Raw genomic sequence first — 14673 nt, 5'->3', positions numbered from 1 at the left:
CAAAAGGATGCATTTCACTGTGTTTCGATGCACGTGTGACTAATAAAAATATCTTATCAATGGTAACTTTTCACAAATTTGGTCAATCAATTTTACAACGTTGCCTCACAATGAACACTGAAAGCACTTCACGAAGGTTTATCGCAAAAGGAGAATGTGGAGCATTTTCTACGACCATGGTATTCTTGACAGGGGAGTGACACACTGCAGCCAGCATACGATGCCATGCCACATGTTCACTGTTGGACACAATGGCTAATGGCCAGGATCGTCTTCTGCCTCTGGTTGAAGCAGCATCATTTCAGTGTCATTGAGGCAGCCTACACAGGCATTGCTGGCAAAGCCAGTCTTTATCTCCCAGTGTTCATTACCCTCAGGAAGAAGGTAATGAGCCATCTCTTTGTACTGCTGGTGCTGACTGGTAGCAAGTTCCAGGCTGTTTAGCAGGGAATGGCTGCACGTAGGACATTTCGTTTATTATTATGTTGAATATTGAATTTTAACTGTAAATGCTGAGACCTCTGTAATAAAAAGTTATAAGCCTGCAGATAAGAACAACCAGCCTGCAAAGATAGAACCATTACATAACCACCAGTTCCTGACCAGCCTCCCCTCCTTGGACTCTGTCTTTACCTCTCACTGCCTTGGTGAAGCAGCCAGCATAATCAAAGACCCCACCCACCCAGATCATTCTGTCTTCTCTCCTCTTCCATCAGGTAGAAGATACAAGATCCTGAGGGCACATACCACCAGGCTCAAGGACAGCTTCTATCCCACTGTGATAAGACTATTGAATGGTTTCCTTATACAATGAGATGGACTCTGACCTCACAATCTACCTTGTTGTGACCTTGCACCTTATTGTCTACCTGCACTGCACTTCCTCTGTAGCTGTGACACTTTACTCTGTACTGTTATTGTTTTCACCTGCACTACCTCAATGCACTCTGTACTAACTCAATGTAACTGCACTGTGTAATGAATTGACCTGTACAATTGGTATGCAAGACAAGATTTTCACTACCTCGGTACAAGTGACAATAATAAACCAATACCAAAGTGTAAACATTTTAAGAACATCACAATGCTCCACATCTTTCAATTTATAGAAGATACTCAAATCCAATTACCTTTCTCAATCTACTCCAACTTTCAAATTCATATGTCCAATATTGTTACCAGTGATAGGTGTGTGAGGAGGTTAGCGAACTTGGTAGGATGCCGTCAGTACTGCACTGGAGCATCAACCCAAGTTTCTCTGCCAAAACCTTTGGAGGTACAATGACCGTTACATTTCCCAATTTAATGTACATTAATGGGTGGAAGAGGCTAGCTAGACACACCATTCCTTTACTTTAAAATCTCATTTGCAGTACCTGATTCTATTATCAAATAAACTCTACTAAATTTAATTCAAGAATCAACTGCTTAGTTAAGTCTGAACTTCAGGTTGATTCAGTAGCTCAAATGGTTTTTCCCCCTTTAATGAAGTTGTTTTTGTTTTGAAAGCATTCCAATACCCTAATAACAAACACATTCAAAACTCTAGATCAGGCAGATGAGAGGATCCTGGGTTTGACACTTGGATTAGGCAGTATCAGCTGAGGCTTCAACACCCAAGTGCCCATTACCAATGCATATCCAGGGAATTGATGGAAAAATTGTACTAAATATTAGATTGGGCTTGGATGGTATCCTCCAGGTTGGAATACTCGCCAACATACATAATTTGGCAAGGGACCACGGAGGGACTGCACCTTGGGAATGTGTTTCCTCCGCAAGCTGGCACAGATGAGAAAATCAGGAATTAGGTCCCTGAACAGATCTAGACATTCTGTTGATCATTTCTGCGGAATTATCATTTATTATTTAACTAGTTTTTATCTGCTTTTCTCAAAGTTTTATTTCAGCAAAATAGCCTTGAAGCAAATTATATCCTTTATGAAAATATTTACCACATTACAATCGATCAACCATAAATCTATTACATGCTAATTTCAGATGATGCATGGATAATCAAAAACATAAATAGAGGACAGTGGGGATAAGGACACGGCAGAGGAATTAAACAACTTGTATGTGCCTGTCTTTATGGAAGTACCAAAAACCTGTCCAAAATACTTGGCAACCAAGAGACCAGCAAGAATGAGCAACTAAAGGAAATATGTACTAGTAGAAAGAAGTACTTTAGTGGGGCTAAAAGTTGATAAATCCCAAGACCCAATGACCCACGTGCCAGAATTTTGAAAACAACTCTTATAGTGAATGCTCCGCTTCTCATCTTCCAAAATTCTATAGATTCCCAAATCGTTCCTGTGGATTTGAGAAAAAATGTGATTTCATTATTTAATAAAGGAGGGAGAGAGAAAACAAGGAACTACTGACCTGTTGGCCGAATGTCAGAGGTAAAGGAATTGCTGGAATCTATGATGGAATAACAAACACCTTGAAAAGAATAATGGGATTTGGTCAGCAAGGATTTATGAAAGGAAAATCATGTTATCATCTTTTAACCAATCCATTGCAGTTTTCTGTGGATGTGACTAGTGGAATAGATAAAAACGAAACAGTAGATGTGGTGTATCTAGATTTTCAGAAGACTTGTGCTGAAGTCCCATTTAGGAGGTTGTTGGTCAACAAGGTTAGAGCATGAGTCAGGACTAATGTTCTGACATGGATTGAGAAACGGTTATTGGACAGAACACAAAGGGTGGGAATAAGCGGACGTTTCTCAGGGTTGCTGGCTGTGACTAGTAGATCGATGCTTGACCCCCTAGCTATTTAAGATCTCTATCATGATTTGACTGACGAAACCAAATGTCATATTTCCAAGTTTGCTGATACAGAACTGGGTGTAATTGTGAACAGAGAGCGTATGACATGGCTTCAAAGGGATATAGACAATATGAGCAGTAGGTAAGAATATGGCCAGACTCAAGAACAGCTCCTTCCCCACTGTTATCAGACTTCTGAGTCAATCACCTCTTTCACACCCCCTTCTCATTGCTGCTGCCACATCCTAGCACTCTTGATTCTACCTCTCCCGGTTATTCCATTATTGTCACTTCAGCATTTCTTTTTGCACTACCTCAGACTGCACTACAATCTTTGCACCATTCTGCTGTTTTACGTGTGTTGTATTTGTTGTTGTTTATTATTACCATGTACACTGTTTACTCTGTGAGCCTCATGTGAACAAGGAATTTCATTGCACCCTGGTGTAAATGACAATAAACTAATCTAATCTAATGTGGACATTGTGAAGCTATCCACTTTAGTACATTAAACTAGCAAAGCAATTTTTAAAATGAGAGTGACGTTCAAAGGGACCAAGGTGTTATCCTACAGTTCATGTAAACCAGCTGCAGTAAGCTATTGGAAAGGCAATTCATATGTTGGCCTTTATTAGAAGAGTGCAGGAGGAAAGATGCCCTATTACAATTATATACGACATTGGTGAGAATGTATCTGGAGTATTGAGTACAGTTTTGTCCTCTTTACCACTACCTTGTCATAGGGAGGGATGTGTAGAACAAAAAGAGCATCTGCGATGACTTGAAATGGCTTAATGGGGACAGTCGGAAGCAGATTAAGTTTAATGACTCATTGCACAGACCTGGAATCTTAATCTCTCTAGTTTTGATGAAGGGTTTCAAACCCAAAACGTAGACTGTTATTCTTTTCAGAGATACTTACAGGGCTGGATGGAGGATTCCAGAAGAAGGAATCAGATTTTCCGAGTAAGGAGCAGGCTGTTTTGGACGGAGATGAGAAATGTCTTCATGCTGAGGAGAGGGAATCATCGGAACTCTCTACTCCAGACCGCTCTGGAGACTCAGTCGTTTTCATTCAAAACAGGGATAGATTTATGAATATTAAGGGAATCAAGGGATATGAGGAAAGTGCAGGAATACAGAATTGTGGCAGATCAGCCATGATCTTGATGAATGGCAGAGTAGGCTCCAGGGGCCAAATGGCCTACCCTGCTCCTATTTCCTTACTGAGGAGCAGGCCATTCAGCCCCTCATGTTTGCACCACAGTGCAGTACGACCACGGCTGATCTTTTACCTCAAGGCCACATTTCTGCACCAACCCCATGTCTCTAAATTGCCCTATGTCCTTCTCGAACATACTCAGAGACCCCTGTCCCAAATGACCGGTCCTTTATTTTGAGACTCTTAACTCCAACTTTGAGATAGCCCAGCCAGGAGAAAACAACCCACATCTATATTGTTAGTGCCTTTGCATTAGTTAATATTTGGAGGAATTTCTGGAAACAGAGTTGGTCTTGGACCAGTGGCTTGAGGTGCTTTAGTTCAGATAAAGGAAGCATATAGGAGAGCTGGGATTATTGGGACCTGGTAAGCCACAAGGTTTGAGCCAGATCAGACACCTCGATCTTCAAATGTCCTTTTCTACAATCCACGAAAAAGCTGTACTTGTGCATTGAAGGAACAGTGAATTAAGAGGAGGCTCTTGAGGTATGGGAAGTGATCCACATTTTCCAGGTTCTTGCCATGAACCTTTTTTGTTGGAGGACAGCATGACAGTGGGGAAAGGTTTGTAGATTACCAAACTAGCATTAGTGTCCTCTCCCAATCCAACATCCTTTACATTAAGGTTCTAATTATACTGTTATTTCTGTTGGACAGGTCATGCCATTCATATATCTGACATCAGATTCCTTAATCACTGTATCCCAAGATCTGTCACTGAAGGGGATTACTATGCAGATAGAAGTAGATTCAAGGATATGTTCAAGATCTCCTTGAAAAAAATGCAACATCCCCTGGGAAACTTTGGCCCATGACTGCTCAAAGTGGAAAAGAAGCATTCGAGATAGCATTGAGAACAAAGTCCATGCATCTGGAACACACAGAAGCCTTGTGCAAGCAGTTCACCACTTCACAAACTACCTGCCCAGCCCATCAATGCACCTCCTGCACCATCTTTTGGAAGCGTCTTCCCACATTGGCCTCATCAGAACCCATAAAACCAGAACGGAAGTAAATCCTCACTCAAGGAGCTGTCAAGAAGACAACCATGTAACCAACCTCAGCAAAGCTTCTGATCTCTCAAGACTATATTCCAACCTTTTTGTAACAGACATTTCAAGAACCAGAGTTTTCATTTGTAGTTCATTGGCCTGCTCGGGTTTTTATCATATTCCTCAATGAATTCAAACAATTGCACATTTAAATTTATGTTGTAACTTTATAAAGCTCTGGAGCATTTCATTCAAATCTGGTCACCCCATTACAGGAAGGATGTGGTTTTGGAGAGGGTGCAGAAGAGGTTTAACCAGGATGCTGCCTGGATTAGAGGGCATGTGCTTATAGATAGAGATTGGACAAACCAGTGTTTTCTCTGGAGCATTGGAAGCTGAGGGGAGACCTGATATAAGTTTATTAAATTATGAGAGGCATAGACAGCCAGCCAGGATCTTTATTCCTCAGGGTCAAAATGTCTAATAGAAGAGGGCATGCATTGAAGGTGAGAGGGGGAAAATTCAAATGTGCATATATATATATATATATATATATATATATATATATATATATATATATAAAAAACACACACACACACACACTGAATTTTAGGTGCCTGGAATGCAGTGCCAAGGGTGATCAGGGAGGTAAATACAATAGAGGCATTTAAGAGGCTCTTAGAATGAAAATGGAGAGAATGGAGGGATATGGACCATGTGCAGGCAGAACAGATTAGTATAGTTAGGTGTCATTGGCTTAATTAGTTCAGCACAACATCGTGGGCCAAAGGGCCCGTTCCAATGCTGTACTGTTCTATGTTCCATATACACAAGCTACCTGCTGTACAGTATGCAAGTTTAATCATCACTGCAAATGAATTTACATGGATGCACAAAGCAAGTCTGAATGAATAAAAAAAATTGCAAGATTAAAGATGTTCAGCCAGTTGTAATTATCAGCGATTAGACACTCAAAAAGCAAATCTTTTACATTTCCATCATTCAAGTCAGTTGACCATTTCCAGCTTCCCAAGCTAGGCTTTTATTTATAGGAACACCACAGTGGGATGAACACCCCAGTGAGACTACCAAAACATTGCTAATTTTCCAGCATGAGTGAGGATTGAAAGACTAAAATCATTAAATCAATCTGTGCAAGCTATAATCATATGTGCATGTAAACTTTTACAAAGATGAGGCTTTACTTAGGTGCTGGTACAAAGAAATCCGTAACTTCATGTCATTAGGTCAGAGGATAAGAATAGCATGAGACTTGTTATGGGGGGTAATCAATTATTCCAGATTCCAGTTGATTTCTGCAGTGACCATTGCTTGGACTGTGCAACTCCCTAAACAAGCCGCTGGCACTCCCCTGTTGAATTCGTACATGGAGAAATAGCCATGTGCTCCAATGGACATTTGGCATCCATCAACCTCCCCCACCTCAGCTTCCTGATACTGCAGTCCTTCAATATCAATATACATCTCCATCCCAACCTCCCACCCTCCCAATTTATTGTGGATATTCAAAATAAATTCTCTCAATCTTTATTAGTAGTTTTCTCAATATTTAGCAAGAACATGAAACAATTTTTTTTTAAATAAGTATTGTTCAACATTCATTAATGCCTTTTAAAAATGGTTCCCTTTATGTTTTGTTGTGAAAACATTTCCAGAATTTGTTCAGCTGTTTAGGATCTTGCCCCTGGTTATCAGTTCACCCCAGAAGTTCTTATGCACTTCGAAGTAATCCTCAACATTTTAAAAACCTTGGTCTGATCGATCCCTGAATTTTCAATACGGAAAGAAATAATTGCATCTCTCCAGTGAATCTGCACTGCACCCAATTTAGAACAAATTCTCTGTGGTGGTGCTAAAAACCAAATCGGTTGGACCTTAACCTTTGTTGAAATGACTTGGATGAGAACGTAAAGGTTATGATTAGCATGCTTGTAGTGGACACAGAAATTGGTGAAATCCTAGATAACGAAGGTTGTTTAAAGAGACAGCAGGACAGGGATCAGCTGGAAAGCTGAGCAGAGCAATGGCAGATGGAGTTTAATGCAGACAATGTGAGGTTATGCTCTTTGGGAGGTCAAATTCCATTGTACATTACAGTCAAAGGCACTAATGATCAGAGACCTTGGGGTGCAAGTCCATATCTCCCCGAAAGCACCAACATAATTGGACACCGTAGCAAAAAAAGGCAGTTGGTATGTTTGCCTTCATAGACTGAGGTACTGAGTACAAGAGTTGGAATGCAATGTTGCAGTTGTACAAAACACTGCTTAGACCATACGGGAGTACTGTGTACAGTGCTGGTCACACACTGAAGGATGTGATAGCAATAGAGAGTGCAGAGATTCTCCAGGATGTTGCCTGATATGGAGGGCTGAAGGAGAGATTGGACAGGACAAGCTTATTCTTACTGGAACATAGAAGGTTGAGGGCTGAAGAGGTTTACAAAACTAAGGGGCATAGACAGGGTAGATGGAATCTTTTTCCTGGGGCAGGAGAGTCTAGAACTACAGGACACAGGTTTAAAAGGTGAAGGGAGAAATTTAAAGGAGATCTGACGGGCAAGTTCTCCCCACCACAACAGGCAGTGGTGAATATTTGGAAGGAGCTGCCAGAGGAGGTAGTGCAGAAAGGTACTATTACAATGTTTAAAAGGTGATTGGACAGGAAAGGAAGAGAGAGACAAGCCCAACATGGGCAAATGGGATTAGTGTAGATAGGCATCAGGGTCAGCATGGAGGTGGCGGCCCACAAGGGCCCATTTCTATGATCCTAACCTGGTACAGCTTCCTTTCCATTACATTCCACCCTTCAAGTCATGTCTCTGTTCAATTGCTTAGGCATGGAAGGTCATGGAAACTAACATTTACACATCAAGTTTTAACTGGTGCACTTAAACAAGTGTCCATGCTCAAATATATTTAGATTTGTTCACAAACCAACAGATTACATATCTAAAAATTCTTTTTTTATTCCCATTAATAGCATACAAAGAGGGTACACAGGCTCACATCAGTGAAAAAACGATCAAGCCAGACTTTGACGTTACAATGTGAGAAAATGAGCAAAACCTTTTAATGTGAATCAGTAGCTAAGCAACAACTGTATTCTAAATGATTACAATATAATTTTTTAAGAAAAAAAATTACAGCATTTCCTTGCCTTTCTAAACTATGCAACATAAGCTGTGTTAATGACAAGGTTCTAAACACCAGACGCACCAAAATGTACAAAGAATTCTTTAAAGGACATGAATATTGTTCTACATTTGAGAACTCAAAGACTCATTTGAACCCCTTTTCCTTTTACTCTTTTCAATTACTCATTAAGCATTTCCTCCATTAATACATGGTTATTTATGGAAAACTAATCACTATTCTGTTAACAAAAAAAAACACATTAATAGGCTGCAGAGAAAGCATTGTGATTACAATCAGCCAAGGCATATTAAACCATCACAACAGCACTTTTGAGGATAGCAGGGAAGCATCTTTCTCATTACTGCTGCATTTTTTTTACAGATGTAGAACAAAGTAAACTACCTGCTCTTCCTGAAGTCTCTACTGGTCAGCCAGCTCACATGCCCCTTCCCCCATCTCAGTTTGGTTTTCCTCTTGCTCCAGTGCTTGATCTTTTGGTTCATCTGCCTGTTTTTCTTCCTGTTCTTGTTTCTCCTCCTCTTCCTCCTCCTGCTGTTCAAGCTCTTGCTGCTCCTCCTGCTGCTGCTGCTGCTGTTGCTGCTCCTGAGGATTTTCAAAAGGGTTCTCACCCTATACGCAGAGTGAAAATACCACAATATGATGGAAAGAGTCCTCTACATATGCTTCTACCAAGAGAATCATGGAGAGATACACAGGCTAAAGACAGATTGGGCCAGACTAGGCCAAACATGTTGTTCTCCTGTTGCTGAATCTCCCACCTACAGCAAGCTTAGTCTAGCAGCCATAGAGGCAGCACGGTACTGTAGTGGTTAGCATAATGGTATTACAGCACCAGTGACCCGGGTTCAATTCCCATCGCTGTCTATAAGGAGTTTGAACGTTCTCCCCGTGTCTGGGTGGGTATCCTCCGGGTGCTCCGGTTTCCTCCCACATTCCAAAGACGTACGGGTCAGGAGCTGTGGGCGTGCTATGTTGGCACCAGAAGAGTGGTGACACTTGCAGGCTGCCCCCAGCACATTCTCAGTAATGCAAAAAAAATGCACTTCACTGGTGTCTTTCCATGTACATGTGACTAATAAATAAATATTTTATGTGATCCAGTCACTCTCGGTGATGAATATAGCCTTTCTACCAAAGATACAGTATCCCTGCCATCCCCAGTGACCTTCAATGTAGACGAGGACTGATTCAGCAGTTAAGGGGAGGACACTAGGGAGTTGTCATGTTTCCTTACCCAATTTTGCAAATGTTTATAGGATCCCCAATCAAAACCAAAAAAAAAAAATCGGAGGGGCATTCCCTTCCAAATAAGTACTACTGTCACTGAGACAGGACATTGTCAGGGAAGGTGCTGGATTCTAGGCTGAAGAGTACAATTATGCGACAAGTTAGTATCTGACTAGGCCAGGAGACAGCTGCCCCCAATTTTGGCACAAGTCCTTACTATCGGGTGGGAGGATTTTGCAGGATAATTGGTAGAAGCAGATACAATGGCAACATTTAAGAGGCACTTAGACATGAACTGGCAGGGAATGGAGGGATATACACTGTATGCAGGTAGGTGGGATTAGTTTAGATTCACATCATGGTCTGCACAAACATGCTGGGCTGAAGGGCCTGTGCCCACACTGTACTGTTCTACGTTCTAAAGTGGTTTGGATTTGCCCATAGGACTTCCTGGCAAAAAGCCCAAGCAAATGCTAAGTGATTACCAGCCACTCCTGCTGCAGTACCCACAGAACAGATTTTAATTCTTGCAGATTGTGTGAAATTCGCCAGCACGTTCTTTCCTGCAACTTTCACCATCAAGAGTGAAGTATTGTTGTGGAAACACACTTGCCTAACCAGCAAACATACCACTGCCCTTTTATCATTACTAGGTCAGGATCCTAAAACTAGCTCCCCATCATTATTGGGAACTCTGTGGTATTCAAACGAGCAGAGCCACCAGCAACCTCCCGGGAACACGCAGTCGCAAAATAAAAGGCTTTGCCAATATCATCCACCATATTACAAAAAAAAGTACCGATTTTAATATTTTGTACTTCGGAGCTTGTTAATGTGACAAACCCTTATAAACCTTACCTTTAAGAAAAGATCAAATTTAGCCTTTACAGTTGGGTTGTTCAGCATGCTACTAGCCGTGAGGAGACTCTCCCTTCTAACCTGGTCATGATAATTCTAAGAGAAAGAAAAATTAGCACTGAGAGAAAGACACAGGTACAAACAAGCTTACCTATATTTGAAACTTAGATGGTCACTGAGGCAAAACCCAAGAGAAAAGTTGCATATTCTTAAAGGCACAGGCCATATTGAAACATCATAGATTTAGATTTAAATTTAAATTATTCCAGTCTGTGCTAAACAAACATTTGTGTAGCTTCTATGTAAACAAAACCTTACTTATTTCTCTGGCCAGTCTGCACCACACTGCTGTGGATCCCTGACCCAACGAAAGTACTGCTTTTAAAAACTTGGCTGTCATTTACAAGCTTTTTCACCATCTTATCCCACCCACCTCTACATTTCCATTCAAGTGTTTTACTTCTCCAAGCAACATTTAGATTTCATCTCATTCACCTCCATTTAAAACTAGTATATTACTTTGCATGCAAGTAACATTTATGAACCAATCCAATCTGTCTTCTTGACCTTGAGAATTTAAAATAAAATTGAAGATATTTTAAGCATTTATTTTATAAACCTTAATTACAGGGCCAAATACATTACCAAAGTTTTCTTTACCAAAGGGAAACCCATACCTTCTTGCTATTGGTATGTTCATTGGACTTCAAATGCTGCTGTACAGAGTGAAACAGGAAAGGGATATAGGTATTGCAGACAGCGCACTGAACAGCTTCAACTTTTTTCATCTGATCATCTGAAGCAACACCTTAAAAAAAATCCATTTTAATAAGGCAAAAAAATACTGAGAAGTAATTTCAATTAGGACATTTGAATTTCAGATGACTTGATGACACTTTATTCACATTTTGGAAATTTTAAAACCCCTTGAACTTTTCCAGTGAAAGTACTTTGACCATGCTGTTCGATATGGAATTCCATCAAATAGAAATGAACAGAGATTCATACTGAAGCCAGGATGGCATGCAATTTGGACATTTGGGACTAGCTGTCAAGTGTAGCTTAGGTCAATGAGCAACTGCTATGTATTTGTGTATGGCCCTCACTGCAGATGGGTTGTGTTAAGTATCGTGACCACAAACGTGAAAAGGATTTCAGGTGCACTTCACATCAAGCTTCAGTTTTTACAACTGAGGTCAACCCACAAACAGGAAATATTGGAAACAAAGTACAAGTTATTTTAACTTTAAGCCTTAATTACCTGTAGGCATACAAAAACAAAATACACATGCAAAAATTTATCTGATTACTTGGAGATAAACAATTCTAATTTGTACAAGTATCAGAGACATTTAAAAGTTCAAAGGCCTTTGACAGCAGTGAGCTCTGGATGACACCATGCATTTCCAACCAACATGGCTTCATGAAAATATTTCTTTCAAGATTGGGGTCATTTGGTTCAAAGGGACCACAGGAGACCAGATTACAAACTATGATATCCGCCTTTCAACACAGAGATCAGTGTTAAGAAAATTTCCATGACATTTGCTCCACGCACCCATTTCCAAGTTATGGAAGGAAAATAGTACATTCAAGGCTGTTCTGAAGTTATTCAGTCACTTGCACTGCATGAGCCCACATCCAAGTGCAGGACTTACAGGGACTGAGTGTAGCCACATGTGTCAGGACCTCAATCTTGCATTTAGTCAGACCAGACACAGGATTGGAGAATCCATTCACTTGAATGAGGGCTCTGTTGCCAGACATTTAATAACCTCAAATTCCTTGACAGCATTGATCAAGTAGCGCACACTCTTATTGCCTTCTGTCAGCAATGTTGCTGGTCTAGGGCCTCAGTACTGCCTAGAGCACAGCTTATATTTGACTCACCAGATGCCCCCATGTCCCAAAAAGTAGCAACTTATCACCTAAACATCATTACCAGATTAGCAAGGGGATGGAGAGAATATGGCTAGTGGTCTGGATCTACACTGACCAGACCACTGCAACGATAGTATTTTTATTAGAACAACTCTCTCAGGCAATTTAACTTGAATTTCAAATGTTTGGGCATTATTGGTCAGCACCATCACTAGGTTTTTAAAGCTTCACTCTTTACAGTGAACAGAATTACATGTGCCTGAACCACAAAGAGACAATAAATAGCTTACCCATCAAAACATCCTTTGAAAGCTTCTGTGCTGGCTCCTTTTGTTCCTGCTGTTGCAGTTGTTTACGAGCTGCAATTTTCTTATTCTTGTTTACCATAGATGCCTAAATGAATTTTTTTTTAAAAAGTTAAAGTTAGAGGTTTTGTTAAAGGATCACGATAACAAACTTGAAGTTGGCTATGGGAGGTATAAATAATCTGCAGCACGAGTATAGCCCAGACAAAATCAGATGGTAACACACTCATTGAATGTTTGGTCAAAGCTTGCCCCTCAGTCACACCACTAAAACATCTAATAGATGGGAACATTTTAGTATAATTATGAGCATGCAAGTAGAGTCATACAGGGAGTTTCACAAATTATTCCAATTCCACAATTACAATACTGACTTGTAATTTCCAAGAAGCAGTAATCATTAAGGCTGTATAATTAGTGGTATCTCTTTCTACTTGTACATATTAATGAAAACTATTTTGAGTCATTCACATCATTGGGCTATTCAGCTTTTCAAACTGCTATCCATCTGAGAAGTGCTTCCCTTGCAAATTTAGTAAGTAATCTAATTTTTCAACTAATTTTCTAAAATTTATATCAAAAACAAGTGTGTAAATAAAAATATTCAAGAGAATGCTCTCTGCAATTTGCCTCAAACCCCTACAGGATAATATCAATAGTCCAGTAACAGACAGGCCCAATTTGCACAGTAAACTAGAGCTGTTTAGCATTGAGGGAATGAATGCCACAGGCTGGACTTCTTCCACACAGATTACCATAAAGAGCTGTGAAATAAAAAATACTTAATTACACTGCTCAGTATTCAAGCAGTGCACTAGTCCCTCGCAGCAGAGTAAAACCACTGAACAAGGCTGTCATTAACAAATTATACCCCTCTGAAGAAAGAAATTTTTTTTTATATAGGAAGACCACATTAGATGAATAATGAACATGCAGAAATAATGTAACAATATTTAATTAATACATTCAATGGGTTCTGTGGATCAGAACAAATAAAAACTGTAAAATCCCAGGAAGTAATTGTAAATTTTTTTCCCCCCCCAAATGAATTGCCAAGGTTATATGTCTCCTCATGTCCTGTGGTAGTGTCAGCTATGAGAATAGTACCACTCATGCCCAAATCAGAATTTCGGCTTCAGAGGATTAAGCAGATTATCTTGATGGCCACTTCAGATCATGGCACCATCAGGCATAACATCTTTCAGACGAGACATTATTCTGCCCCTTTAAGTGGATATAACAGAACACCATTCAAAACAGCAGGAGCCCACAAACAAAAATAACCAAATTTTCTCACTGTTATTTGTCAAAACACAACTTCGTTAGCACTTGGTGGTGGTGGTGGTGAAATGTACTATACAAATGTAGGTCCTGTCATTTTCCTGTTGTCAGTAGATCTGTGTGCACTTTACTGCATTGATCAATACCAACACTTACTCCACAGAACAAGTTGTTAACTAGGTTCTAGTAATAATCAGACCACAGCTAATATACAAACACATGAACAGGAAATTTGTTGTAGAGAAGCAAATTTAGTGACACCAAAAATAAATTTTGCAAAGACGAGCTTTCAGTTCTCATAAATTTTCACTTCAAATTTCTAATTACTTTCAAAGAGGAATAACCTACATGAAGAAAATCTGCAGCTCCTTTTTCAAACTGAATGTTCTTTCCAATGAACTCAAGAGTTTCTTTATGGTAGGGAGTTTCCAGGTGAGCTTCAATCTCTTGTTCCTCTGTAGTTCGAAACTTACAAAGGGAACACGTAAACGCATTCCTAAAAAAAATAAATTCTTTTCAGTTGCACATTTTATGCAAATTTCCAAATCCCAAAAATGATTGGTTGCAGATCAATTTGAAAGGATGAGGAAGTTTCTGCTTCCCACTCCTCAAAAGATTCTAGCACTTTTCCAGATGCATCCTGCCCAAATCTAGCTCTGCAAGTTCACTATATTTCTGCAAATTTGAACAACTCCACATACAGAATTAGTTCATTTTAAAATGCAGTACTAAGACAATATGCACTTAAGAAATTTTAGCAGTTTTGCTACTGATCTTCTTCTGGTAACTTCAGGTTTTTATGTGTCCCCTATTTAAACCTCTGACACTTATTTGCTGGCCAGTACCTTTGTTTCTGACATTCAATTTCCCCAGCTCTCATCACTATCACGTGCCCGTCACACTATTGCTTTTATTCTCTCTGCGCTTCCAGTTCTTTGCAAGATCAACCTGGAA

General features: G+C 39.9%; 1 protein-coding gene across 1 annotated transcript in view; it reads right to left on the bottom strand.

The window, feature by feature from the left end:
- Positions 1–7952: 7952 nt before the first annotated feature.
- Positions 7953–14673, bottom strand: part of LOC127568954 (DBIRD complex subunit ZNF326-like) — a 30654-nt gene continuing 23933 nt past the window's right edge. Inside the window, exons 11-15 of the mRNA XM_052013228.1 lie at positions 14068–14215; positions 12424–12526; positions 10930–11060; positions 10253–10348; positions 7953–8776 (exon numbers count right to left, since the gene is read on the bottom strand). Of these exons, the coding sequence (XP_051869188.1) occupies positions 8567–8776; positions 10253–10348; positions 10930–11060; positions 12424–12526; positions 14068–14215 (688 nt within the window). The 3' untranslated portion in view covers positions 7953–8566. The remainder of the gene's footprint in view (positions 8777–10252; positions 10349–10929; positions 11061–12423; positions 12527–14067; positions 14216–14673) is intronic.

This window comes from Pristis pectinata, chromosome 3 (genome assembly GCF_009764475.1).
Source record: "Pristis pectinata isolate sPriPec2 chromosome 3, sPriPec2.1.pri, whole genome shotgun sequence".
NCBI lineage: Eukaryota > Metazoa > Chordata > Chondrichthyes > Rhinopristiformes > Pristidae > Pristis > Pristis pectinata.
This window is presented reverse-complemented; position numbering and strand designations above follow the sequence as displayed.